At 48.5% G+C, this 24,439-nt stretch overlaps 8 protein-coding genes across 8 annotated transcripts; 3 read left to right on the top strand and 5 right to left on the bottom strand.

Annotated features, from left to right (window-relative positions):
* Positions 1-545: 545 nt before the first annotated feature.
* On the bottom strand, positions 546-2,615 carry V1508DRAFT_212439 (HSF-type DNA-binding-domain-containing protein). Its single transcript, XM_066936241.1, has 5 exons — positions 2,419-2,615; positions 2,303-2,319; positions 2,178-2,250; positions 1,959-2,099; positions 546-1,906 (listed from the first exon to the last, which is right to left on the bottom strand). The coding sequence occupies exons 1-5, from the start codon at positions 2,506-2,508 to the stop codon at positions 815-817; spliced, it is 1,413 nt and encodes a 470-aa protein (XP_066794240.1). The 5' UTR covers positions 2,509-2,615; the 3' UTR covers positions 546-814.
* Positions 2,616-3,512: 897 nt separating this feature from the next.
* Positions 3,513-9,065, bottom strand: V1508DRAFT_374128 (uncharacterized protein). The gene is made up of 4 exons (XM_066937548.1): positions 8,764-9,065; positions 8,168-8,704; positions 5,372-8,117; positions 3,513-5,320 (listed from the first exon to the last, which is right to left on the bottom strand). Exons 1-4 carry the CDS (start codon positions 8,943-8,945, stop codon positions 3,707-3,709), a joined length of 5,079 nt encoding a protein of 1,692 aa, XP_066794239.1. The 5' UTR covers positions 8,946-9,065; the 3' UTR covers positions 3,513-3,706.
* An 887-nt stretch (positions 9,066-9,952) lies between these two features.
* On the top strand, positions 9,953-13,827 carry V1508DRAFT_434052 (coatomer WD associated region-domain-containing protein; the record flags this gene model as incomplete). Its single annotated transcript, XM_066942006.1, has 4 exons — positions 9,953-10,089; positions 10,142-10,350; positions 10,409-12,063; positions 12,115-13,827. The coding sequence occupies 4 exons, from the start codon at positions 9,953-9,955 to the stop codon at positions 13,825-13,827; spliced, it is 3,714 nt and encodes a 1,237-aa protein (XP_066794238.1).
* A 154-nt stretch (positions 13,828-13,981) lies between these two features.
* V1508DRAFT_457088 (UDP-glucose/GDP-mannose dehydrogenase family, NAD binding domain-containing protein) lies at positions 13,982-16,215 on the bottom strand. The gene is made up of 3 exons (XM_066942672.1): positions 15,998-16,215; positions 15,486-15,759; positions 13,982-15,430 (listed from the first exon to the last, which is right to left on the bottom strand). The coding sequence occupies exons 1-3, from the start codon at positions 16,128-16,130 to the stop codon at positions 14,329-14,331; spliced, it is 1,509 nt and encodes a 502-aa protein (XP_066794237.1). The 5' UTR covers positions 16,131-16,215; the 3' UTR covers positions 13,982-14,328.
* Positions 16,216-17,263: 1,048 nt separating this feature from the next.
* Positions 17,264-19,079, top strand: V1508DRAFT_211092 (uncharacterized protein). Its single transcript, XM_066936239.1, has 4 exons — positions 17,264-17,778; positions 17,881-17,953; positions 18,014-18,553; positions 18,730-19,079. The coding sequence occupies exons 1-4, from the start codon at positions 17,692-17,694 to the stop codon at positions 18,879-18,881; spliced, it is 852 nt and encodes a 283-aa protein (XP_066794236.1). The 5' UTR covers positions 17,264-17,691; the 3' UTR covers positions 18,882-19,079.
* A 30-nt stretch (positions 19,080-19,109) lies between these two features.
* On the bottom strand, positions 19,110-20,360 carry V1508DRAFT_389849 (mitochondrial 54S ribosomal protein bL17m). Its single transcript, XM_066937906.1, has 2 exons — positions 19,953-20,360; positions 19,110-19,885 (listed from the first exon to the last, which is right to left on the bottom strand). Exons 1-2 carry the CDS (start codon positions 19,988-19,990, stop codon positions 19,288-19,290), a joined length of 636 nt encoding a protein of 211 aa, XP_066794235.1. The 5' UTR covers positions 19,991-20,360; the 3' UTR covers positions 19,110-19,287.
* An 85-nt stretch (positions 20,361-20,445) lies between these two features.
* On the top strand, positions 20,446-21,365 carry V1508DRAFT_422165 (uncharacterized protein). Its single transcript, XM_066940986.1, has 2 exons — positions 20,446-20,646; positions 20,709-21,365. Exons 1-2 carry the CDS (start codon positions 20,619-20,621, stop codon positions 21,017-21,019), a joined length of 339 nt encoding a protein of 112 aa, XP_066794234.1. The 5' UTR covers positions 20,446-20,618; the 3' UTR covers positions 21,020-21,365.
* A 1,852-nt stretch (positions 21,366-23,217) lies between these two features.
* V1508DRAFT_399014 (Redoxin) lies at positions 23,218-24,108 on the bottom strand (the record flags this gene model as incomplete). Its single annotated transcript, XM_066938240.1, has 5 exons — positions 23,218-23,446; positions 23,507-23,614; positions 23,667-23,757; positions 23,860-23,925; positions 24,090-24,108. The coding sequence occupies 5 exons, from the start codon at positions 24,106-24,108 to the stop codon at positions 23,218-23,220; spliced, it is 513 nt and encodes a 170-aa protein (XP_066794233.1).
* Between the last annotated feature and the right edge of the window lie 331 nt (positions 24,109-24,439).

Raw genomic sequence — 24,439 nt, 5'->3', positions numbered from 1 at the left:
GACGACGCGTGTCGATAACTATGCGACTTGGCAGAACCACATAATGCTGTTCGACGTCGAATTATTACACGTCCAAGTCTGTATTATGCTCTGTATGCTCCGTCTAAGAAATCACGATTTGTCAGCCCTATCAATTAATCTGGATCCCTCTACCATTCAAAACATGCTCTTTTGTCTAAAATTTCTTGTGTTTCACGCATACGCAATTGTGCCCGTCCGCGTTGGATCATTTCATTTCTTTGAAAGCTTATTTCAAAATGGCATAATTTGGATATAAATTAATTTGACTTGAAAATATGTGCTCATATTAGATGCACTATTATTATCTTAATAATCGACGAAAATACTGTATACTATACACAAAACTACCAATAGCAAACGATATATATCATACACCTTAATCCAATAACAGGTACACCTGTAAACTTTTTCAAACCGTACGAAACACAAGCCATTAATAACGAAACCCGTCCAAGCCCTCAAAATTCCATGAGTGAGATATTCATACAAACAACAAAGCTAAATCCCAATTCCCAACGTCGAAAAGAAGAATAAAAAACAGCAGAGTGTTGCAGGATATGCCGATGGAGAAGTAATCTCGGCCGGGCGATAAAGGATCATAATAGTTGCAAACAACGACCATAAACGGCACATCACACCTACCTCCAGCGTGATCCGTTCTAGCATGATTCTATACTGTGTGGTGATCGAGTTCTATGAAGCTCTAATTCTCGATCATCGTAGTGACTTGCGATTCAGTCCAGTGCCGAGCAACTAGAAAACAAACCGCTGTATTAATAGAGTCGAGAGCGAATTAAATCTCCTTGATCTCTTTCAAATGGATCAGATGCTTCTCAAGAATCTCGAGCAAATTTTCCTTCGTGAATGGTTTGGCAAGAATGTCGTTCATGCCATGGGAATAATACGTGATGACATCGTTACCAGAAACATTACCCGTCATGGCAATTATTGGAGTAAGAGGATCAAACTGCCGGATCAACGAGGCCGCGCTCACGCCGTCAAGATTAGGCATGACGATGTCCATTAGCACGATGTCGTACTTCGACATATTCATTTTGTTTACCGCCGCGAGCCCGTCGACCGCAACATCGGCCTCGCATCCAAAGATCTGCAGGAATTTGCTACTCACTCGGCGACTGGTGGCGTCGTCCTCAACTAATAATACCTTTGGCGGGACAGCCCAGTTCTGTGCATATGTCGGCACAGAAGGCGACTTCGATGAGCGGCTGTAATCTAGACCCGCGTTCTTGTCGATCTCCATCAATGTATCGGTATCAGCCATGTTTTCATTTCCAGATGCGCTCGTAGCATCCGAGTGCGGCTGCGGCATATGCTCCGCCAGTTTCCGCGGCCGGTCTTCTTTCAAGAACTGTTGCTGCTGCATGTATAACTGAGACGATGTCGAAGAGCAGACGACTTGCACCCGCTTGGCTAACTCATTTAAATAGTCCAAATTCGGTTCCTGTCGCGGCATCCTCATATTCTGAAAATCATCTTGCCTGCCCATCATGGCAGCCGAGTGACTGTTGAAATCCACGTCCGGCGTACCAGGGTACCGGCTCTGCGGTGTGCTTGCCTGTGCGGTGATAGATTGTAGGTGCGTGAGCATGCTTCGAATCAGCTCATCGCGCGCCTCGTTCGACCGCTGCATCGTTATCATGCTGTTTAGTGTATTCTCGTAGTTCATAGTCAATGTTTCGATATGCTTTGTCAGCAAGGCCTGTGTGGACTTAAGGTACTCGATCTCGCTCTCGAGCTTGCTAACCTGCTCCGAACTCCCTTCTTCAGCCTGCTGTGCTCGCCGCGGAGCCGGTGCCTTTCGCTTGATATTGTCCAGCTGCGTCTTATTATGCAACTGAAAATCTGGATGCTTGAATTCCCATGCCTTCACCTGTTAGTATAGATATTGATTGCCGCATGAGTACCAGTGTACCTACAGTCTCTCCGTACGGGCACGAGCCGCCCTCATCAGTACTCCTGACTTTATGGAAATCGTATTTGTTCAGCTGCCGAACAAAGCTCGCAAAATTGCTGTGCTTAAAGTGGCGTGGTAATATACTTTTTGTGAATTCGTTGGTCTAAATATGTTAGCTCGATGATTCTATAAGAGCATGGAACCAGCTGCCACGCAAAGCAATGACTGCGGCGAAACTCACCTCGATGACCACGAAGCTATCGCCCGCGTCACTCCAGCGGACGATGTCGCGGTACGATGGATCCTCGAGCATCCTGGCGAAGAACAGTTAGCTGTGCGTGACCTTGGAAGGGATCGCGTGCGTACTTGAATAGCTTCTTGACCTGCAATTACTGTTAGCAACTGCACGAGTGAATAGTAGCAATGAGCAGTCTCTACGACCCAATTGAGTCTAGGACGATAGAAAGAGACGGACAACGTACAAAGTCGCTCGAAGAACTGGCCGAGGAGCCGCCAGTGGAGGAGGAGCCACCCCCGGCCGAGGAGGACGGGAGCATGTAGGTTTCTGACATGGACTGCGAGGAGAAGAAGTACTTAGATCAGAGTGCGTCGTTGAAGGAGGTGATTGTGGCGACGAAGATAGGAAAGCAAGAAATCGGATGAGGATGCGAGAAAGGGAAATCTAGTGGGGTTTAGGACGAGCACTTGCGGAGGACGGTGGCATCGGGATCTCGAGCACAAGCCAAAGCGAGCGTAATGCTGTGGGAGCGGAGTGTAAAGGTGCAAATTAAGAGCGCGGACTGTTTGCAGAAAGTACGACTACGCAGGCCGGCGGAGGACGTACCTGGTCTTCGTAAGGCGGCGGATCTAGACGGTGAGCGTAAACTGCACCAGTGGAGTGTTTAGTAAACTGTGGTAATAGAGTAGTAGCGCAGAAAAGAACAGTGCACGCCCGCCACACGTGCAGTCTTCCGAATCGCGATCATCTGATAAAACCCCTTCGTGACACACCGGGCCGGTCTAGACCCCCTAAGCCCAGCGCCGCATAAGCCGCGTGTTCCCCTGACCCTGACTCACTCCCCGGAGCCCAAGGCGAGAATTGGCCATCACTCACAACGCACCAAGATGTCCTGGCAATGACCATTTAATATTTATTGACAAGCTTATTGCATTGCTATCTACTGTAAGTCTGTAACTTCAAACTTGCCCGACAAACAATATACTTTGTGACTACGAAAAGTTGAAGTTTCGAGGGTGAGTATGCTGAAGGTCAGTGTCGCTCAAATACACCGCAAATCGGCTACTCATCATATGCGACTTGCGGTCCGCATTACGTGAGAATCTTAATTCCGTTTCGAGTTTTAGATCCAGCAAGCCCTCGCCACGCTCAAGACGTTACTTTTCTATTGCGAACGGTGAGCGTCATCCTCCGTGTACCATCCTTGAACCCTTGGCGACGCCATTTCTTGTAACGGACCTTACTCGCGCGAGAAAGTGGCTTTGGACATACATTCCAATAGCTTCACGCCGCCGAAGCAGTCAGGGTCTGTCCGACTTTCTCGTGTTCTGGTGGATCCTGGCGTAACTTCGGGGCAGCTGTCGATCTACGTAGCTCTGAATACTTCATATAGATAAATAAATCAAAGCACAAGCACGTCAAACACATATTAAACAAATAGATAACTTTTCACGCCGCAGCCGCAAAAATGCACAACTTACTCCAAAAATACAATACACAAATACCCATTCTATCCATCTAAGCGAATGCGATCACCAATTCAGCTTCGCCAGGACGTCGAACGATCCCGTTCCCACTCTTGACAATTTACCAACCACAAGACGCGCGCTAGGACTATCCAAATCATCAATATCCCCGTTCAGTACCGCCTGTTTCAGGAAATTGAAAGTCGTCTCAAAACTCATTTTCAAGAATGGGGACGCACTCGCTTCGACGCCGTGGCGGTTGAACGCCAAGTACCCGCCGTCACGAGTCATCATGTCCGCAATGAGCTCGAGATGACGCGCATTGACTTTGATACCGTACGGTTCGAACACGTTTGCAATTTCGTTTGCGATAGTGTTGCGCGCGGCTTCGACACCATAGGTCTCGAGGACTGCGGCGATGTTGTTGGATGTTATGCCATTCACATCAATAAAGTCTTCGTGATCCCACATGGCCTGGAAGTTGACGCCCTCAGTGACGAGGCATCGCTTGTTGGAGCCCTTGGCTGGTTGAGCTCGTAGACATCTGCCAATGCGTGGAATTTCACGAACAACGACGGCTCGGCAGACAGACTCAATGATGTTGATCACGAGCAACTTGTGGTTATCGGACGGATACTGCATTTCAAATTCGCACCATTGGCCCTGCGCATCGTCAAAGTCAAACTTCGTGACATTGGGATACATGCCGACGACTTCCTGCTGCCGTTCCATCGCACGCTTGGACAATGGGCGGCGAAGACCAGTCGTTGCAGCGTCGTCGGTGTCGTCGTCCAGATCATCGATGTCCTTGTCAACGTCCATCTCCTCCTCGTCTTCATCGTCGTCGCCATCGGTCTTTCCCAAGCTCTTAATAACCTCATTATCCTCGTCATCAGGGTCCTCATACGACGACACTTCTTTAGTACGAGACTTGCGTTTCTCAGTGGTAGCATCGCCATCGTCGTCCTCGTCCTCATCATCAGACTCGTCATCTTTCTTCTTCTTGCCATCGCCCATCTTCTCGTTCAGGACCTCATCCGGCTTCTGCTTCACAGCCTTTCCGATCTGAGGTGCCGCATCGGAACCAGATGACGATACCTTCTTCTGTCGCTTAAGCTCTTTCGAGATAGTCGATGTCAACTTGGACAGTAACTTCACGATAACCGCATGCTCGAGCGCGTCCTGTGCAATATCGTACTCGTGTTCGTACTCCTCGCGCGGGTAGAACTTCACGCGGACAGTGTACGCCCTGGGGACACCCTCGCCATCCGGAGTAACGCCAGTGCGCTCAGTGACAACAATCTCGTCAATCAACTCGGATATCACGACTTTCGCGACACTCTTGCAGAAATCATCTGCCTGATCATCAGACACGTCGTCCAACACTGGTAGTCTCATCTGTGGCGTCTTAATGTTCAGACTAGCGGTCATGACAATCTCGCGCATACGCGGAATTCCAAGTGTGACGTTCGCCGCACCGTGACCAGCGAAATGGAAAGTGTTCAGCGTCATCTGTGTCGACGGCTCGCCAATCGACTGACTCGCGAGAATACCGACAGCTTCGCCGGGTTGCACGAGCGAGTGCATGTACTTGAGCTGCATCAACGCCTTGAACATCTTCTCCGTGATTCCGCTCTCGGAGTGCTTGCCGAAGATAGTGTCCTTCCGTGCCGCCGTGTACTGTCGCACGTCAGTACATCACTTTTCGCATACAAATTCGTCAGAACTCACCTCGTCAAGTTTCTGCTGGAAGACCTCGGAAACACTACCCAAGTACCTGCTTGGCGAATACTTCGAAATCGTAGGATCATACTTATTGGATTTGTTGTAATGTGGTAACCCTGATTCCTTCGCGGCATTCTTGCGCGCCTTCCTAGAATACGAGGCCGCCGATGTTTCATCGACCATTCCCGCAACCTCATGGGCGGGGTACTTCTGTAGCAACGAATGGAAGTTTTGCGCACAGAAATCGAAATTCATCAAGTGACTCTCCTGGATAACCTCGATCGCGTCACCGCCGTACAAGAACTGCACAAGCGAACCATCACTGTCGCGGACGGTGTTATCATACTGAGTCTGAACGCCTTCTAACTGCTTGATCAGACAACGCTGGAGATATCCTGATCGACTCGTCTTCACGGCCGTATCAATCAGACCCTCGCGACCAGCCATACAATGGAAATAAAATTCCTGAGGCTTGACTCCCGAAAAGAATCGGCTGGCAATGTAACCACCAGATTTCGCCGATGTATCAAATGCCTTGAACGAAGGTAACGTCTTGCCGCTGATCATCACTGGCACTCGTCGTCCTTCGAGCGCCTGCTGACCGAGCATGCACATGATCTGGGATAAATTGACGTTCGAGCCTTTGGCACCAGACAAAACCATCGACATGAACGAATTCTTCGGGAATGCCTTGAGCGTACCGTCGGGAATGCACTTTGCAACAACCTCGGACGTGACAGCGTTGACGTACTTTTGCACGACCGCATCCATGATAGCAAGCTTGTCGTTTTCGCGAAGGACTTCTTCTAAACGTCGTCGTAATTCCGCATCGTTCTCCTTCGTTTCTTCGGGTAAGTTGACAACTTCAAGTGCTGCCCTGGTTCCAGCGTTCTTCGCGTCTGCCAGAATATCGTTCCGCCACTCATTACCCTCCTGCGTTAATCGCAAATCATCCATACCGCAAGTGAAGCCTCGAAACTGGACATATTTTGTGAACAATCGTCCAAGGATGCTGAGAAGTTTACCTGCAACATGGGGCCCGTAAATCTCATGCACCGAGTGCACGAAACCAAACTCGGACGCACCAAACTGCGACTTGTCCAGGATACCACAGAGGAGTTCTCCATTCATAAAGAGGACGGTATTCTCTTGGGAACCTTCACCCCAGTACTTGTTGTCGATCTTGTCCTGCGAGATCAAGTTCAGACCAGGTCGATCGAGTGGCTTGATATTGAGAAGCACCGTGGAAATGACTTGCTTTCCAGTCCACATGGGAATAGGTTTGATAATGGCAGGTGGGACAGTTAAGATTCTGTTTGTCGTCGTGTGGCCGTCCTCAGGTCGGATAGTTCCGTACACGAGCTGGTGGTACTGTTCCCGCGTAAACATCGTATCCTTGCTTGTCATCCACACACCAGTGACAACGTGATCCTGCACCAAACCACGAAGAGGCTTTCCCGAAGTGGGAACAAGATATTGCGAATCGGTGTTGGCGAGCATCATCGCCTCAGCGCGGGCGTTCTCGTTCTGCGGGAAATGCAAATTCATTTCATCACCGTCGAAATCGGCGTTATAAGCGTTCGTGTTGGCATAATGTAATCGCAGCGTTTTCTCTCCTTGCAGAACCTTAACTTTGTGACCCATCATGGACGCCTTGTGAAGAGTCGGCTGCCTATTCATAATAACTACATCCTGATTGCGAATATGACGGTACACCTTCTTGTTGGTGACAGCAGAGCCAAATGACGGAGTAAGAAGCTGATTGGCTAGCGCGGTTCTTTGTTCAGTCGTCATGGTGTGAAGAGCAATAAGAGTTCCATCCTCCTTCTCGATATGCGTAGCACCAGGCCAAACCGCAGGACCATTTATAACAGCCTTTCGCATTTCCTGGAAGTTATATGGAGTAACGGGCTCAGGATATGTCAGCTTAACAGCGAAAACTGGAGGAATACCAATTTCAGTAGTCTCGATGTTGGGATCTGGAGAAATGACAGATCTGGCAGCGTAATTGACACGTTTGCCCATCATGTGTTTTCGGAAGAGACCTTCTTTTTTCTCGAGCAACTGCTTAATTCCAGGAGGCGGTATCCTAGCTGCTCCCATTGCAGGCGCAGACTTGGAACTATCGATAAAAGCATTGACGTCGTTCTGGATAGTTACAAAGGTGTTCATCAACTGGCTCAGAATCTGTCGAGCCTCAAGACTATTGTCGGATATCTTATCGTGCTTCAGTTCGTTCATTCGCTCATTCAGATCACGAATACGCAACGCTGACTGAAGTACGCGGGACAATAGCTCGTTCTGAACGGCCTCATGGGTCTCCCCGCCGACCTTGGACGGGGGGCGGAACCTGGTTGGGGGAACAGCCAGGTACTGGATAAAGAACATATCGGCCGTAACAGACTCAGAAGTTGTCTTGGCCTGGAACATGAGCTGAACAATAGTCTTCTCTTTTCGGAACAGCCGGCGGAGATGGTTTCGGATTTCAGTGGACAAGACATATCTGCCCGATACCTTTGCCTGTCGTGGCTTGTCGTCCACGTCGTCCATTTCCTCGTTTTCCACACTCTCGTTATCTTCCTTCTCCCTGACCTCATTGACCTCCATGCTTTGCCTTGAGCGTCGATCAGCGCGGTCGAACATTGCATCCTGTCTGTAGCCTCCCTTGAGCTTGTTATTCTGAAGTTGCTTGTCCCGGAGAGCGGTCTCGAATATCTTAGAGACGCCGTCTTTTCGGAACCCAGGAGAGAACCTGATGTCATGTCAGTAGAGATGAAGCTCTGACGACTCCGGAGTACTTACAGTCCACAGTTGTCACACTTTGGTCTCGAAAGTAATAGTTTCATAAACTCGTGGAGCAACCTCCTTCGCTCCTCAAGGACTGCAGCACTCTTGTGGACATGTCCCGCCTCCTTGGCGCGAGCGATGGCGTCGCTCACAAACTTCTCTCGTCGTCGGATAAGCTCTTTCTCATTCAGATGTCGCTGCTTCTCAGTGTCTTTCTTCTTGCTCGGAGATAACGAGCCGTTAGCTGAGCTAAGCTTATTGTCCTCAAGCGCCTCTGCAATCTCCGCATCGTCGTCATCAATTGCACCGTCCGCACGAATCTCGTCTAGTATCTCACACTCCGTGATGAGACTATACTGGAGAAGACGGAGTTTGCATTCATGTCGGTGAATCTCGAGATGGTTGAGTCGAAAGGAGTAACAGTACAAACATGCGCTTCTGATCAAAATATACATTTGACTAAAGAACAATGGGTTATACACTGGAATAGGAAGTTCGATATGGCCAATATGGCCAGGACAAAATCTCGAATCCAATCTACAGGTAGCACATCTGTCACAATCTTGTTAGTCCAACTCTAGCTTCCATAATTAATATATTTAGAAACATACGGTGTTTTATCATAAGCGCCAAGGGCCAAATCATATAAGCCTCCGGAAATAGGATGACCCAGACTGTCAAAAACCTGCGGATGGGTAATCTGCTTGACCGAAAGATTTTTTATATCCCGGGCAGTAAAGTAACCGAACTCGACCTCCGTGATCTCGGAGCCGACCGGCTTGGAAATATTCATCGTGTCTGTCTTTCTCGGTCGACTATCCTACGTGATTGCGGGCGATGCTGGTGATTGCGAGAATACGATCTGTATGCAACAGTGCGCGGAGAGGACACAAAAATTTTGTATACACCCGACATTGGGAGGAAAGAAGACAACCGGGTAACATGCTCTCAGTCACGTGACAGATTTCTCGTTCGTTTAGTGAGTAAGGTACTGCACCAATTTAACGGGATATGTGGAAATGTCGAAGTGTGCAATTCCAAGCCGCTATTTAACGGAAGATATGGCGGGATATAGGTTGATATTACTATGCAGTGCAGTACAGCTGAGCAGAGTATACATGCTCTGCGACAAAAAAGCAACATATATTCTTTGACGGACTTGGCTACCGAAATATTCGGTCGACTTCCCGCTGTTCTAAGAATTGTGTACCTCTGAACAATAATTTCTTGCTTTTTGTAGACTGTTAATGGCTAGTGTGCGCTCTATGATACAAATTGAAAAGGTAGCTTAGATTTGGGTCCACATTGGTGGCTGCAGCGTCAGGGTTTTATTGCTGGTTGAGCGCTGCGTCGATGCATTCGCCCGGACGCCGACTTGTTCACTTCCCCTTTCTAAACTTACTGCTCACCGACACAAGCAGCGGTAGCAACCACCGCCGACAGTCATCACCACGCTAATCAATCGAACTGCTGTTTCCGCGTCCACCCATTCTTTTTAGTCGAGAACAATTCAGTTGAGCTCTGCCTCGGCACAATGCAGATGCTAACGAAGGTGAGTTCTCTGTGATACGAGGTTGTGCTTCTGTTGAGCGCTCGAGGACGCTATTGGGTTACTTGGAGGTGCCGATATATCAATTTTATCCCGACATGTCGCCATACTTTGACCAGCGGAATTTGATGCACGATTGCTATCAATACGATTTGATGGGTAATCTGACGAGATATCTCGGCGTGGCAATAATTGCCAGACGAGATGCCCACAATCGACGTGTCCTGATTCCGTGAACAGAATACTCCTCCATGGTTTGCGCCTTCAGCAGAAGCACCGACATCGTCGTTTATATCGCCAATTTGCAGGAAAATCTATTAACGCGATTACTACTACAGTTTGAATCAAAGTCGTCACGTGCGAAGGGCGTTGCCTTCCATCCTAAGCGGTAATTCGAACCTGGCTCTATGAAGGTTTTCGTTACTAACCGAATCAATTAGACCATGGATCCTTGTTTCGCTTCATTCTTCGACGATTCAGCTTTGGGATTATCGAATGGGAACATTGATCGATCGGTTCGAGGAGCATGATGGTCCAGTCCGAGGCGTCGATTTTCACAAAACACAGCCATTGTTCGTGTCGGGAGGCGATGACTACAAAATCAAAGTTTGGTCCCTCCAGACTCGACGTTGTCTTTTCACACTTACTGGTCAGTAGTATACAATTGTTGGTTTGTCCTGAATAGACAGCTTACGCAACAAGGACAGGTCACTTGGATTATGTTCGAACCGTCTTTTTCCATCACGAACTCCCATGGATTATTTCGTCATCCGATGACCAAACTATCCGAATCTGGAACTGGCAGAACCGATCACAGATAGCCTGTTTGACTGGTCACAATCACTACACCATGTGCGCACAATTTCATCCGAAGGACGATCTGATTGTGTCCGCCTCTCTCGACCAAACCGTGCGTGTGTGGGATATATCCGGTCTCCGAAAGAAGCACTCAGCGCCAACAACCATGACATTCGAAGATCAGATATCACGAGTGAACGCAAATCAGGGGGATATGTTTGGCAATACTGATGCGGTTGTGAAATACGTCCTCGAGGGTCACGACCGTGGAGTCAATTGGGTCGCGTTCCACCCAACAATGCCACTTATTATTTCCTCGAGTGACGATAGGATGGTGAAGCTTTGGCGTATGAGTGAAACGAAGGCGTGGGAGGTCGATACTTGCAGGGGTCACTTTAACAATGTTACCTGTTGCTTGTTCCACCCGCACCAGGACCTCATCATCTCGGTTGGCGAAGATAAGACGATCCGCACATGGGATCTTAACAAGCGAACGAGCGTTCAGAGCTTCAGACGCGAGTCGGATCGATTCTGGGTTATTGCGGCGCATCCTGAAATCAATCTCTTTGCCGCCGGTCACGACAGCGGGGTGATGGTCTTCAAACTCGAGCGAGAAAGACCGGCGAGCACGGTGTATCAGAATGTTTTGTTCTACGTCAACAAAGAGAAGCAGGTTCGTGCATATGACTTCAGCAAGGATAGCGAGAGTCTGCCGCTTCTGTCTCTTAAGAAGCTCGGAAGCCCTTGGACGCCACCTCGGAGTTTGTCGTATAATCCCGCCGAACGAGCGATCCTTGTCACGTCTCCTACCGATAATGGTATCTATGAACTCATCAGACTTCCTCGCGAAGCCACGGGCGCGATCGAGCCGACGGACACCAAGCGTGGATCCGGCAACTCGGCTGTGTTCATTGCGCGCAATCGATTCGCTGTTTTTACGAAGTCGTCGCAATCGATTGAGGTCAAGGATCTCACGAATGCGACTACCAAGACCATCCGTGCGCCGACTTCGATCAACGATATTCATTATGGTGGTACGGGTTGCCTTCTTTTGTTTGCACCGTCGTCGGTCATATTGTACGATATCCATCAGAACAAAACGATTGCCGAGTTGTCAGCGAGCAGTGTCAAGTACGCGGCGTGGTCCAATGACGGCATGCACGTTGCCCTTCTTGGCAAACATACCATCACGATCGCGACCAAGAACCTTGAGACGGTCTGTTCTCTACACGAGACAATAAGAATCAAGAGTGCCACTTGGAATGATTTGGGAGTGTTGATTTACTCAACCCTAAATCATATTAAGTATACTCTTTTGAATGGCGACAGCGGCATTATCCGCACTCTGGAGTCGACTTTGTATCTCGCCAACATCAAGGGACCGATTGTGTACTGCCTTGACCGCAGCGGCAAGGTACTCAAATTGGCGATTGATCCCACAGAGTTCAGGTTCAAGAAAGCGCTTATTAGCAAGAACTACGAGGAAATGCTACGGATAATAAAAACGTCGAATTTGGTTGGTCAGAGTATTATCTCGTACTTGCAAAAGAAGGGATATCCAGAGGTTAGTTCTCTATATTTCTACGATTTTTGGTTATTGCTGACTGATTAATAGATCGCGTTACAATTCGTGCAAGACCCACAGACGCGTTTTGATCTCGCGATTGAGTGCGGCAATCTCACCGTCGCGGACGAGATGGCGAGCCAGCTCGACCGACCGAAGCTGTGGACTAAACTGGGCGCAGTGGCCCTCGAGCATGGTAATCACGAGATTGTCGAGAAAGTATACCATAAACTGCGCAATGCCGAGAAAGTTGCGTTTCTGTACTTGATTACTGGCAATACGAGCAAGTTGCAGCGAATGGCCGCGGTTGCGGATAAGATGGGCAATTACACTGCCAAGTTCCAGACATCGTTGTTCCTCTCCGATGTTGAGGCGCGAATTCAAATGTTGCGGGAGATCGATATGGGTGCGCTTGCCTATGCGTCTGCCAAGGCTAACGGGCTCGAAGACCTAGCGCAGGAAATCCTCGAATCGTCGGGAATGTCCGAGGAGCAGGTGTCTCTACCAGTTCTGCAAGGTCCACTCGCTGCTCCTAAAGTTCTGCACAACACGTACGAGAAGAACTTGCAGCTGAAACAAAGTGAGCCTACGTATTTTGAAAAAGTGCTACTTGGCCAGGTTGAAGCGATGTCGCTAGAGGATAAGACTACGAATGGCGCTGCGGACACTGATGGTTTTGGATCGTTTGCGGAGAACGATTTGGCGGACGATGATTTTGCGCCCAAGGACAGCGAGGCATTTGAAGAGGATGGCGGCGGCTGGGATATTGATGAAGAACTACTTGACGTTAATGACGATGCGGAGGGCGAAATCGAGACTGCCGCATTGTCTGCTGCTGCGAGCGGTGTTTCGGAAGCTGATTTGTGGTTCCGCAACTCGCCTGTCGCAGCTGACCATGTCGCAGCTGGCTCATTCGCGAGCGCGATGCAACTTCTCAACCGCCAGGTCGGTATTGTTGACTTTGCCCCGCTCAAGCCGCGCTTCCTGGAAGTCTACCAAGCGTCGAAAGCTTACCTACCCGCGAATGAAGGCCTGCCGAACGTGGTAACCTATATTCGGCGAACGAAGAGCGAAACGAACCCGAGCAAGATTTTGCCCGTAATCGCGCGCACGCTGTCCCAGTTGACCGCGACTGACTTACAAGAAGCGTACAAGCTCGTGCGTACGAACCATCTCGACGACGCCGTCGCTAAGTTTCGTGGTATTCTCTACGACTTGCTGGTTTCCGCGGTGACAACCCAAGCCGAAGCTGACGAGGCGGTCCAGTTAATCGATATTTGCAGAGAGTACATCCTCGGACTCTCAATCGAACTCGAGCGCCGTGCATTGCCAGAAACAGAACTGAAGCGCAACCTGGAACTAGCGGCGTACTTCACCAAAGCGAAGCTACAGCCCGTGCACGTGCACAACGCGTTACAAGTCGCGATGGCCCAGTCCTTCAAACATAAGAACTACGCTTCCGCGTCGAGGTTCGCGACGCAGTACCTCGAACTCGTTTCTTCCGGTCCGAAAGCCGAGCAAGCGCGCAAAATCAAGGCGCGGGCAGATGCCGCAGGATCGGATGCGGTGAAGATCGAATATGATCAATATGCGGAGTTTGATATTTGCGCTGGCACGCATACGCCTATTTATGCAGGCCAGCCCTTTGTGCAGGATCCGTTCACAAAGGCGAAGTATGTGCCAGAATACAAGGGCAAAGTCTGCGCGATCTCGAAGGTGTCAGCAGTCGGCGCGCCGGCGTCTGGATTGCGGTTGTTACCGTGAGCCAGCTGGAAGGAAGCGTTATTAGTAAATGATTGTGTATTGCAAAATGGGCGAGAGATCGAGTTGATTTTAAAATCAAATTTGATGATGTAAGTTTTGTTGTAATATGTTTTAATTACGTTAAATTAGTTCAGATATAAATAAGTACGTTGTGTGTTGATATAAAACTTCGATTTGCTTCCTCCTCATCGCAATTTCATGTCACTGAACGGCACTTCACTTAGTGAAACAATTATACTAATATATATATCACGAGTATGACAAATCAAATATCTATGAACGAAATGATAGATACAAACTTTACTCCCTAACAAACAAGTACGCAAACACAATTACACAAACGGAAATAATTACCAAATTCGCTGTCTATCCGCCAAATCTACACACACGCAATAGCGAGCCAATACGCAATACAAAACATTTATATGCTATTATATGATAGGAAATATTCCACTCCCCCCAGTTCAAACATACAGACTCTATCTGCGCTACGCCCCCTCTTTACTCGAATGACTCCTCTAACCGACTTCGACCGATGCACTCCACCTTGAAACCGATCTTCTCGAGCTTCTTCTGATTAAGGATCAATCTGCCATCAAAGATGAACGCAGGCTTGTTCATGGTCGCGTAGATCTTCTCATAGTCGAGCTTGGTATCTCGGAACTCGTCCCATTCGGTACAGATGACAACAGCGTCGGCGCCCTCAGCGGCCTCGTACGCAGACGAGGTAATGGTGACTTGCTTCTTCAGAGCGGTGACATCGTCGACGACGCCCGGTTCTGCAAGATCGTACCAGATCTGCGACTCCTCGACCTTAGGGTCATAAATCGCAATCTTAGCCTGCTCCTGTCGGAAGTACTTGATCAAAGTGATCGCCGCGGACTCGCGGGTGTCACCAGTGTCTTTCTTGAAAGCAAAGCCGAGGACAGCGAGACGCTTACCCGTGAGAGTGTTGAAGAGCGAAGAGATGATATGCTGGGTAAAGCGTCGCTTCTGGGACTCGTTCATCTCAACAACCTGGCGCCAGTACTCGGCGACGTCAGGAAGGTGGAGAGACTCAGAGAGGTAAACGAGGTTGAGGATGTCCTTCTGAAAGCAAGAACCACCGAAACCGACAGACGCCTTCAAGAACTTAGGGCCAATACGAGAGTCGAGACCAACAGCGTAGGAAACCTCGTCGACGTCGGCGCCAGTAGCCTCACAGATGGCGGAAAGGGCATTGATGGACGAGATACGCTGAGCAAGGAGAGCATTGGCAGCAAGCTTGGAGAGCTCAGACGACCATAAGTTCATTGTGATCACCTGCTTTCGGGGGACCCAATTTCCATAGACATCGGCTAAGCTTGCAGCCGCAGCACGACCGTTGGCAGTGTCAAGCGAACCGATCAAGACACGGTCCGGTGCGAAGAGGTCACGAATGGCAGTGCCCTCAGCCAAGAACTCAGGGTTGGAGAGAATGTCAAATCGCGCACCAGGCTTGCCGTTGGAGTCGAGGATCTTGCGCATGGACTGCGCAGTGCGGCAAGGAACAGTCGACTTCTCAACAACAATCTTGTCAGATACAGCAACCTTGGCAATGTGACGCGTGGCAGACTCAACATAACTGTTTCGCTGTTAGTAATCGCTTCGTCAGCATTCAGAGACAAAGTAATGCTCACCCTAAGTCGGCTGCGAAGCCCTTGCCGACACCAGACTTCTTGGTGGGAGTGTTGACAGAGACGAAGATCAGATCAGCCTCCTTGATAGCAGTGTCAACGTCGGTAGAGAAGAAAAGGTTCTTGCCACGGACGGCCTTGACCACCTCGTCGAGACCGGGCTCGTAGATGGGCAGTTCATCGGAGTTCCAAGCGTCAATGCGGGCCTGGTTCAAGTCCACGATAGTGACAGTGATGTGAGGACATTTGTAGGCAATTACGGCACAGGTGGGGCCGCCTGTTATAATTTGTTAGTACAATTGATTGTGAAGATTGGCAAAAGACAAAAAGACAAGTTGCAAGTGTTGTCATGGCCAATTAAGTTGGACGAGCAAAAGATTTTGTTTATGACAGGTAGCGAGCCGCCTGCAGTTTGACTAAATGGCACAATTCCCCAATCGAGAGCAACATTGTCAAGATCGCCGAGCGTAGAGCACATGATTGGCGACAGATTAAAGGGAAAGAAAGGAACATACCGACATAACCAGCGCCGATGCAGCATATCTTGGTTACCCGCTTGTGAGGGATGTCAATGCTGTCGAGGGGTCTTGAGAGACGCTCGCTGGCGGGTGTGACGGCGCCAGAAGGTAAAGAATCGACAGGGGCCATTTCTGATGAGGGATTGAAGATACTACTTTGCTGAGGAGTGGAAGAGCTGGGCAAGAGGAGAAGGCGGGGAGAGCAAGTTATAAGGCGCGGTCAGGGACGCGACCAGGCACTTGCGACCGTTTCCAGGGACGCAGCTTGGTGCAGCACTCGGCACAACCGTCGCGCAACGTCGCGCATTCGCCAGGCCCACCTCCCGAGGCTGGGCCTCTGCCCTGACGCGGTTTGCTTCGTACCAGTTTAGGCGTAATGCTCGCGGCGCGCGACACTTGTGCAACTGGCCAGCCATGACCTGAGTGACTGGAGCCCGCAAGTGAGCAACCGGAAGCCGCCGCTCAGTGTTCGCTGCTCGCAGACTGTCTAATGGGCCGATGGGCGATGGCTGCTACTGCGCGATGGAGACGCCAATGGGACATTCCGTCCGAAGTATAGTAAATACCGATGCTGCACCAAATACGGTGGCTAGCTTAGCAAGAGATGCTGCTGCAATGGTGCTGCATCACCGGCGCCGCACATCCTAATAAACCGACCCCGACCAATGCGTTGAGAGGCCGCTATATTGCATACAGTAGTTATAAGATATCATTACTATTCTTCAATCAGCTGTGGCCCGCAGCATGTCACCTCTGTTCCGGTTCTGTAGTTCTTCCCATCCTAGCACCAGTGTTGCTGTGGCCATTAGCGTTCAACCTTAATCCTCGACCCCTGAGCCGCCAGATTACCCCGATGACGGATATCACAGGCTCCATTAATAATATTGGATGACTTTTTCATAATTATTAATCACACAACGACGTCTGTGATTACACTTTAATCACAATCTGGTGCCATCTACGAATGCATTTGATCAATCAGGTGAAGTAACCATTCAATGGGCTTGCTGTGGCGCTGCGTGGATATGCTTCCTATCAGCCTGGCTCAGACACATAGTTACAATATTTCGACATCTCTGCGATAATTGTATTTCCCAGTCAAATTAATATTTCTTCTTCGGATTACAAAATACTGATCTAGTACGCAATACACAGCCGAACGATAGGTCACGGATCTCCGGATCGTGCCTCATAGTGCCTTACTTCAAAACGATTATTGACTACTCATATCTCTATATCAGGATAACCAAATATAGACCATATCTCTTACCCTGGTCAGGTTAATACGCTGTGACAGGAAATACAGCTCCCAGGAACCCGCAATTCTACTTTGGATTTATGCCGCAGTTGTCACAATCGTTTCACGAATATACTACTCTTTTGGGTGCGGAGACAGGCACGGCCAAGGAAGCCACAGGCAAAATCGAGGCAACAGCAACAACTTCGCTCCTCGCCTGCCTCGCAAACTATCGCAACTTCGCTCATTAGCCTCATCCCATCCACGCTCGTTCATATCCTTTGCTCTCTGTCTTTCCTCACTCTCGTTTTGTCGACTGTTTTACATTTGCGGCATATCTTGCAAAGGTTACTCTCTTTCCCGTATCGAATAAGGTGGTCTTCCGCGTAGCTCGCATTAAACTCCGTCGCGTTTGTTATTTGTCTTCACCCCCTCATCGTTTTCAACAACAAGAATGCACTCCAAGACCATCATTTCGTCCTTTGCCGCCACCATTGCCGTTTTGTCTAGCATGACCGGCATGGCCATGGCAACACCTCCTGTTCGTGGCTAGGTCTCCTTTGGTCGCGTCCGATTGGGCGCTTTTGCGCAATACTAGACGCGCTTTATTGGATTGATCAACAAGTGCTAACGTCCCGGATAGGCTTGTCTTTTGGCTTGCGTTAGCTCGGTGCAGAAAGCTTCGTCCTGTAACAGCGTCGCTTCCGTCGATTGCCGTTAGTACCTTTCATTTCGTTTGCGTATCGCGTGTCTCGAACATAGACTTACGAAGACAGTGTGTGAGAAGGAGTCCAGCGCTATGCAGTCCTGCCTGGAGAGCATCTGCCCGAATGATGACGCATCTACCGCCTGGTCGTCCTTCAAGTCGACCTGCAGCTCTTTTGGCGCTAGCATCAGTGCGTCCACTTCCTCGTCCGTAGCGTCGTCTGCAAAGGCGTCGTCCACTACTGCCTCATCTACTACTACTACTACTACCTCGACCACATCCTTGACTACTTCGACTACCTCGTCCACGTCCTCGACTACTTCGACTACCTCGTCCGATTCCTCGACTACTTCGACTACTTCGACAACCTCGTCCACGTCCTCGACTACTTCTACCTCTAGCAAGTCGTCTGACGAGCCTACCTCCAGGACAACGTCTTCTATGTCGTCCACCGAGTGGACATCATCTACTTCATGGATCGAATCTACCTCTTCCGTCGAGACTTCCACGTCCGTCGCGACCACATCTGATGTGTCCGTCGTCGCTACTTCCTCTGCTAAGCCCACTTCCTCTACCCGTTCCAGCTTTGTCACTTCCCTGACAACTGAAGGTAACTCTACCTCCTCGACGTCGTCGGCATTCTCGACCTCGTCACCCACCTTCACAACCTCCATCTCTAGCCCCTATTACCCCAGTGCTAATGGCATGTCTCTCCTTCCATTTCCATTCACAAAGCACCATCTGCACGCCTAATTATCTTAAGACATATGCTAACTCTCATTATAGCTACTTCCACGACTAACTCGACCACCAACGCCACTGCTATCAGCTCGACTCTTCCTCCTTTGGTGACTGCGACCACGAGCACGGGCTCCAAGCTTGTTGCCTCGTTGACGGTTGGCGCCATTGCAGTCATCATGGCCGCCATGATGGCTTAAACCGTTGAGGAACACCCTGCCCCATTTGGTTTCAATTTTCAAGACGGTATTCTATTAAAAGGACAGTCTTTGGTTAATTGGGTTTCTTTCCTCAGAATTTTATGCGTTGCATATCCGCTTCTATATAGATATATTATAGAATACGTTCGACGACGCGTTCGGTTGATGCGACAAATTGGTCATAGTTTTGCATCATCTAATTCTTGCTGTGTATTATTTATTTGATAGTCTGGCTTTGGTATTGTCAATAATATAGATTGTAATTACATTTAATTACTTTTGGTAATTGAATTCTGTATTGCCTAATTGTATGTGCAATCCCCCTACTACGTAGAACGATGATGAGTACCTGCCAGATGATGAATATGTCGGTTGTGTGCATACAATAATATATGCAATATGTACATTACTTCCGCAGCGCAGTCTTCTTGACGATAGCTTTGGCATCAGCCCTCGTCTTGGCATTCTCCGAAATATCCGTCAACACGTCCTGACTACTTCTCCCCGAATGATAAACCCGTTTCATAAGCTCGACCTTCTCCCTCAATAGCTGCCTCCCATCCTTCATATTCCCCTCGATCTTGCGCATATTCAGTGCGGTCGCCCTATCCAGCTTCGTCTTCCCTGAAACCTCGGCATGCGCAATAGCCTTCGCAGTCAGGTATAACCTCAAATCCTTTGGTCCCCCTAATAGTTCCAATACAGCCATAGGTGCCGCATCCCGGTCCCGGGGCTCAAGGTGCAACAGTCTCGTGTACCCTCCAGTACGATCTTTATACCGCACCGCAAGCTCATCATACAGCTTTTTCATAGACAAAGCGGGGTTGAACACGAATCCGTAAACGCTTTTCTGCCCAGCAACTGTGCCGTCTTTGGCGTGCGTGATGAGTTTCTCGATGAGGGGTTGTGTCTCCTTGGCGCGGGCGTAAGTTGTTGTTATGGAGTCGTGCTCTATGAGAGAGGTTACCAGTTGTCGTAGGAGCGCGCGACGAGGAGCTGACCCTCTAATGGGGAGTTAGTAACAATTTTTTTTGACCAGAATAGAATGATGGGGTGTGTGGAGAAGCCTACCTGCCGAGTGTCCGGTGTGCTTGTCCTTGTGACGGCATTGGTTATGGTCGTTGAGACCTGTGTGAAATAAACGCCTGTAGTTCAATTCTTGAAGAATGCCACTTGATATATCTGCCACTGAACTGGTTTGTGGTCGAAGTGTCGCAGACCTCGAATATATCGTTCCTAATACCACGATTTCAAACGCAGCCGCACTATGCTCTCAGAAATTTTCCTATCCTGCCAGGTTCAAATTCTGAAAGTAACGCGTCACTCCGACGCGTGCAATGCTGTCAATTAGAAGTCAAGTTACGTTTGCAACAAATTTTGAACCGCGATGTCGGAGGCCGATGTACTCTGTGTCGAAACTTTTTTGTTCCGCGGTGAGGCCATAATATCCAGGGACATTGAACCCCAGAATAAACCTTACGCTATAGCATGCGCCTATCCATGTCTTGTGGGCTGAGAGCTAAAGTTACGACGCCGCGCCAATGAAAACTTGAGCCGCCGAGTGAGGCTGTCGACGGACATTAACCTGCAACGACATATCACGGGCAATTTTGCATCGTCAGGTTTGCAGATTAATACCTTTTGTGATCACGATTGCACAATTGTTAAGATTGGCGCTGAAGGCATACCCGAATCAACACATACTAAGACGACGGATATATCAAGGTTGGAGTCAAGATGAGTGTCGTCTTCGGTTTCCTGGCAGGTTCGTCCACTCTGATTCCTATTTTATTGATATGAATTGAAAATTAATACAAAACCATGTAGGTGTCACAACGTCCTCAACACTAATCTACCTCCTAACTAACGAAATCCAACACACTGCCACCCGCGCACACACCTCAATCGCGCAGACCCGCACAACCCTCGAGCGCATCGTGACTCCGCACACTTACAAGATCACCAAGCCACTCCCGGTCGAAACACGGGGAAATGTAGCGGAGACTATGAAAGACCTATGGGACGAGGAGGTGGTTAAGGGCGCGAGCTTTGTATTGAATGCGGACATCGGCAAATGGAGCCGTGAGACAGCGGGAAATGTGTGGGAGAAGGTTACTAGTGCTGTTTCCACGAAGTAGCTAGTCGAAGATTATCCATTATGGCTTTCATGCAATTTTTTGGTTGAGGCTACTCTAGTAAGTTTATAGGTGTTTGGGTATAAGTTGGCGAGTCCATATGGAGATATATCTGTGATTTATGTGATAAGATTATCGTCATCGCTGATCAGAAACAAATGGGTTTAAGTAATTTGTATTATAGGTATATATTGTTAGATATGTTATAGATCATTTGAGTGTCAATTACAATTACTTTGAAATGTACTCATGCGTGCGTTCCGACGGGAATACCTGATAATGTCTCCCGTTCATTCATACTGACTCCGATAGCAACAATAATCTGAATTACGATTTTACAGATCCCACATCATCGCTAAGTCTCTCTACGATTGCCGACCACAAACGTTGCCGACATGTGTTCCCAGTCCTACAGCCACGTAGGACAACGTCAACTATCTACCAAGTGAAACCAACTACACAGGCCTTTCGTATCGTGTACGATATCCGAGCTATAATACCCCAGTTTTCAACACCACTAGAAGCCCAGTCAATTTTCTAGCATTCACGAGCTATCTACGGAATTCCCGATTAGCACCCGTATATCTAACGAGAGAGGCATTGTTAATCACCAATTCACCGTGATACGGCTTGAATGAAAGTCATTGCAGAACTCATGCTGTCTGGCGCAAACAAAATAATATTACTAACGAGAAACATATACAATAAGAAGACTAATTACTCCGAGTATCCCGCATCCCGATTACCAATGAAGGTAAATATTCAAGTATCATGAACTATATGCTCTCAGCCCAGCGGTGGCGTGCCAATGAGTCTATGGAAGTTTAAAATGTATTGGCACGACTAATTGCAATTCTATATTCTCATTAGTTCCACGAGATCATTTCAAACGCTTAAAAGGACAATATACCCTTTCACCGCAAAAGGCCAAAAGGCAAAGCTGCCGACGCCAACAATCCAACTTGTCAAAGCCCTGGCATATCTGACAGTTTCCGAATGCGCGGGGTCAGAAAAAATCAACGGACGACGAAATTGGAAGATAAGTCCAGATGGTAATGATTTTAATGGCGCGGATACTGCATGGCGGGGGGAGAGCACGATGTTGCGGAGTAGAAGAGTTGAGCGCATTTTGCAGTGGACGCTGTGAATGGCGAGCGCGTGGCAGTAAAATTGATTTTTGTTTGTCGACGAGTGGAGATGAGATGTACACGGTGAAGAGTGCAAAATGATGGATTCCGAACTGAAAAATTCACATAGCCGCATAACCTGGGGTATTTATCTCTTGTCTCCTCACAGCGTCCATCTCAAACCGCGTGATATGATCATGGGCAATGCAAGAACGCAGACGCCATTGGTAAAAAACGCAAATAGTTAACACACGTCATTTCTACCGTGCAAGCCGTCGAGCGGGGGTCGCCGTTGCTATTGGCAATGCTAGAAACTAAAGCTGTGAGCGCGTCTGGTGATGGCGTGGTGTGATGATCGTTGGCTAAATATGCTTTGGTGCGTTGCAGTGGTGTGAGAGGGCTCGCCATCGCCCGAAAGCTGCCAAAACGTCATCCCCCTGATTCTGATGACCCTAACCTGTACATGCGCCACGTAGGATACCAAATGCAATACTAACAAACATCTTGCCATCATACGATACATACGTAAATCGTAACGACCATGTCCGCATGAGCTAAGCGGGATCGTTTGAATGCTCTACTTTATTGTACTACCGTCATTTACCGTTCATGCAATCGATTGAATTTCATCGATGACGCACACAGTGCAGCAGATGTTGTCGTCTGGCTGCATTCCAGGCGAACAATTTTTCCACTTTGCATCATACTGATAATGAATAACATATGCCGTATGCGTTGGTATGCAGATGTCATATATGCGCTCTTGTACACATCGGTTCGGAACCGGAAGCATAATTATTCACTGCAGTATACATGATAGCGTGTCCTCACTTGCGGCTCAAGACGTATGCCACGATCGAGCTCGACTTAGGAATACTTGAGATGTACGTACTCAAGCAGCATGTATGGATTATTTAGGTATTCGTATGAAGGATCGATTCTTCAAAAGATAGTTCCTAAACACACCAAAAAATCCATTGTATATTCACTGTATACCACTTCAGATGCCACACAAATTCCACAAATCAAACCACTATTCACAGCGTTCTCACATATCTCGCGCGATGACCCACCTTACAATGCAGCCAAAACGGCATCGACTCCAGAGCCAACAACCCCTTTGGCGTCCTTCTCAATATACTTCACCACACCCTTTGACACAATAATAGCGTATCGCGCGGTACGTGTGCCCATTGCCGGGGGTAAATCAACGGAAAGGCCAACCGATTTGGAGAACTCCGCAGCAGGGTCAGTCGCAAAGATGAAGGATTCGTCAGTCACACCGTTAACCTTGCCAAAGGCGCTAAGTTGGGTCAGTACTGATCTGGTTGAAGTTGGAATGGAGGTGAGTCAAGGGGGTTACCTCTGGACAAATGGGTCGTTGGCCGAAAGTACAATGACGGCATCGACACCCTTGGACGTCAAAGTCTCGAATTTCTCAACGAAAGGAGGAATGTGGTTAACGGTGCAGCTACAACTTCGTCATCATCTATTGTCTAAATCACGCTCTTCACATGACTTACGTAGGAGTGAATGCGCCGGGGATGGAGACAATAACGACGGTCTTATCACCGAACTCCTTGTCGAAATCAAGAGGAATAGGAATACCGCACGCTGCACATTTCATTTAGCACGTAATTACACGATGTCAGGTCTATCGTGGTACAGCGAAATTTGGATGGATGAGACGAGTTGCAGCAGGATCGATTGACTTACCTTTGACGTCAGCGACTTCCGGGGTGTAAGCGATGTAGAGGAAATTGACACCCTCAGGGAACTTGTCTGTCTCAAATGTTAGTATAATTGGAAAATCTTGGCATGATGAAATGTATATAGAATAAATTGATTCGTCCCAGATCAATGGAGCGGAACTACACGTATACTCAATATTGATCCTGCGATCGAATCCGTGAACAAAGTCAAATCACAATCAAAAGACTACACACCGCCAGCCTTAAGAGTCATCTCGAAAATCAATTATATAATCCTTAAACCAAATGTAGTAGCAGTCCTTATATTCAGCGATCGATTTTCGAAATCGAAAGTATGGGTATGGAGAGAATTGTGGGTAGCGTTGACTTAGAAGAATAATTCTTGAGGACTCTCAACCAGTGGTGGGTAGCCAGGGCACACACCCATTGACATGGGTGAGAGAGAGTCTCTGCGGCGCGCCTTCGAATAATGTCTACAGATATTTTCTACAGATGACCACTATATCAGCGACATTATCAGGTTTGTTTTATGTGGCCTGCTGGATGCAAGATGATTTTTGCTTTTGCCTGCGCATTCAACTCCA

This window comes from Lipomyces doorenjongii (genome assembly GCF_038497915.1).
Source record: "Lipomyces doorenjongii strain NRRL Y-27504 unplaced genomic scaffold V1508scaffold_48, whole genome shotgun sequence".
NCBI classification, from domain to species: Eukaryota; Fungi; Ascomycota; class Lipomycetes; order Lipomycetales; family Lipomycetaceae; genus Lipomyces; species Lipomyces doorenjongii.
This window is presented reverse-complemented; position numbering and strand designations above follow the sequence as displayed.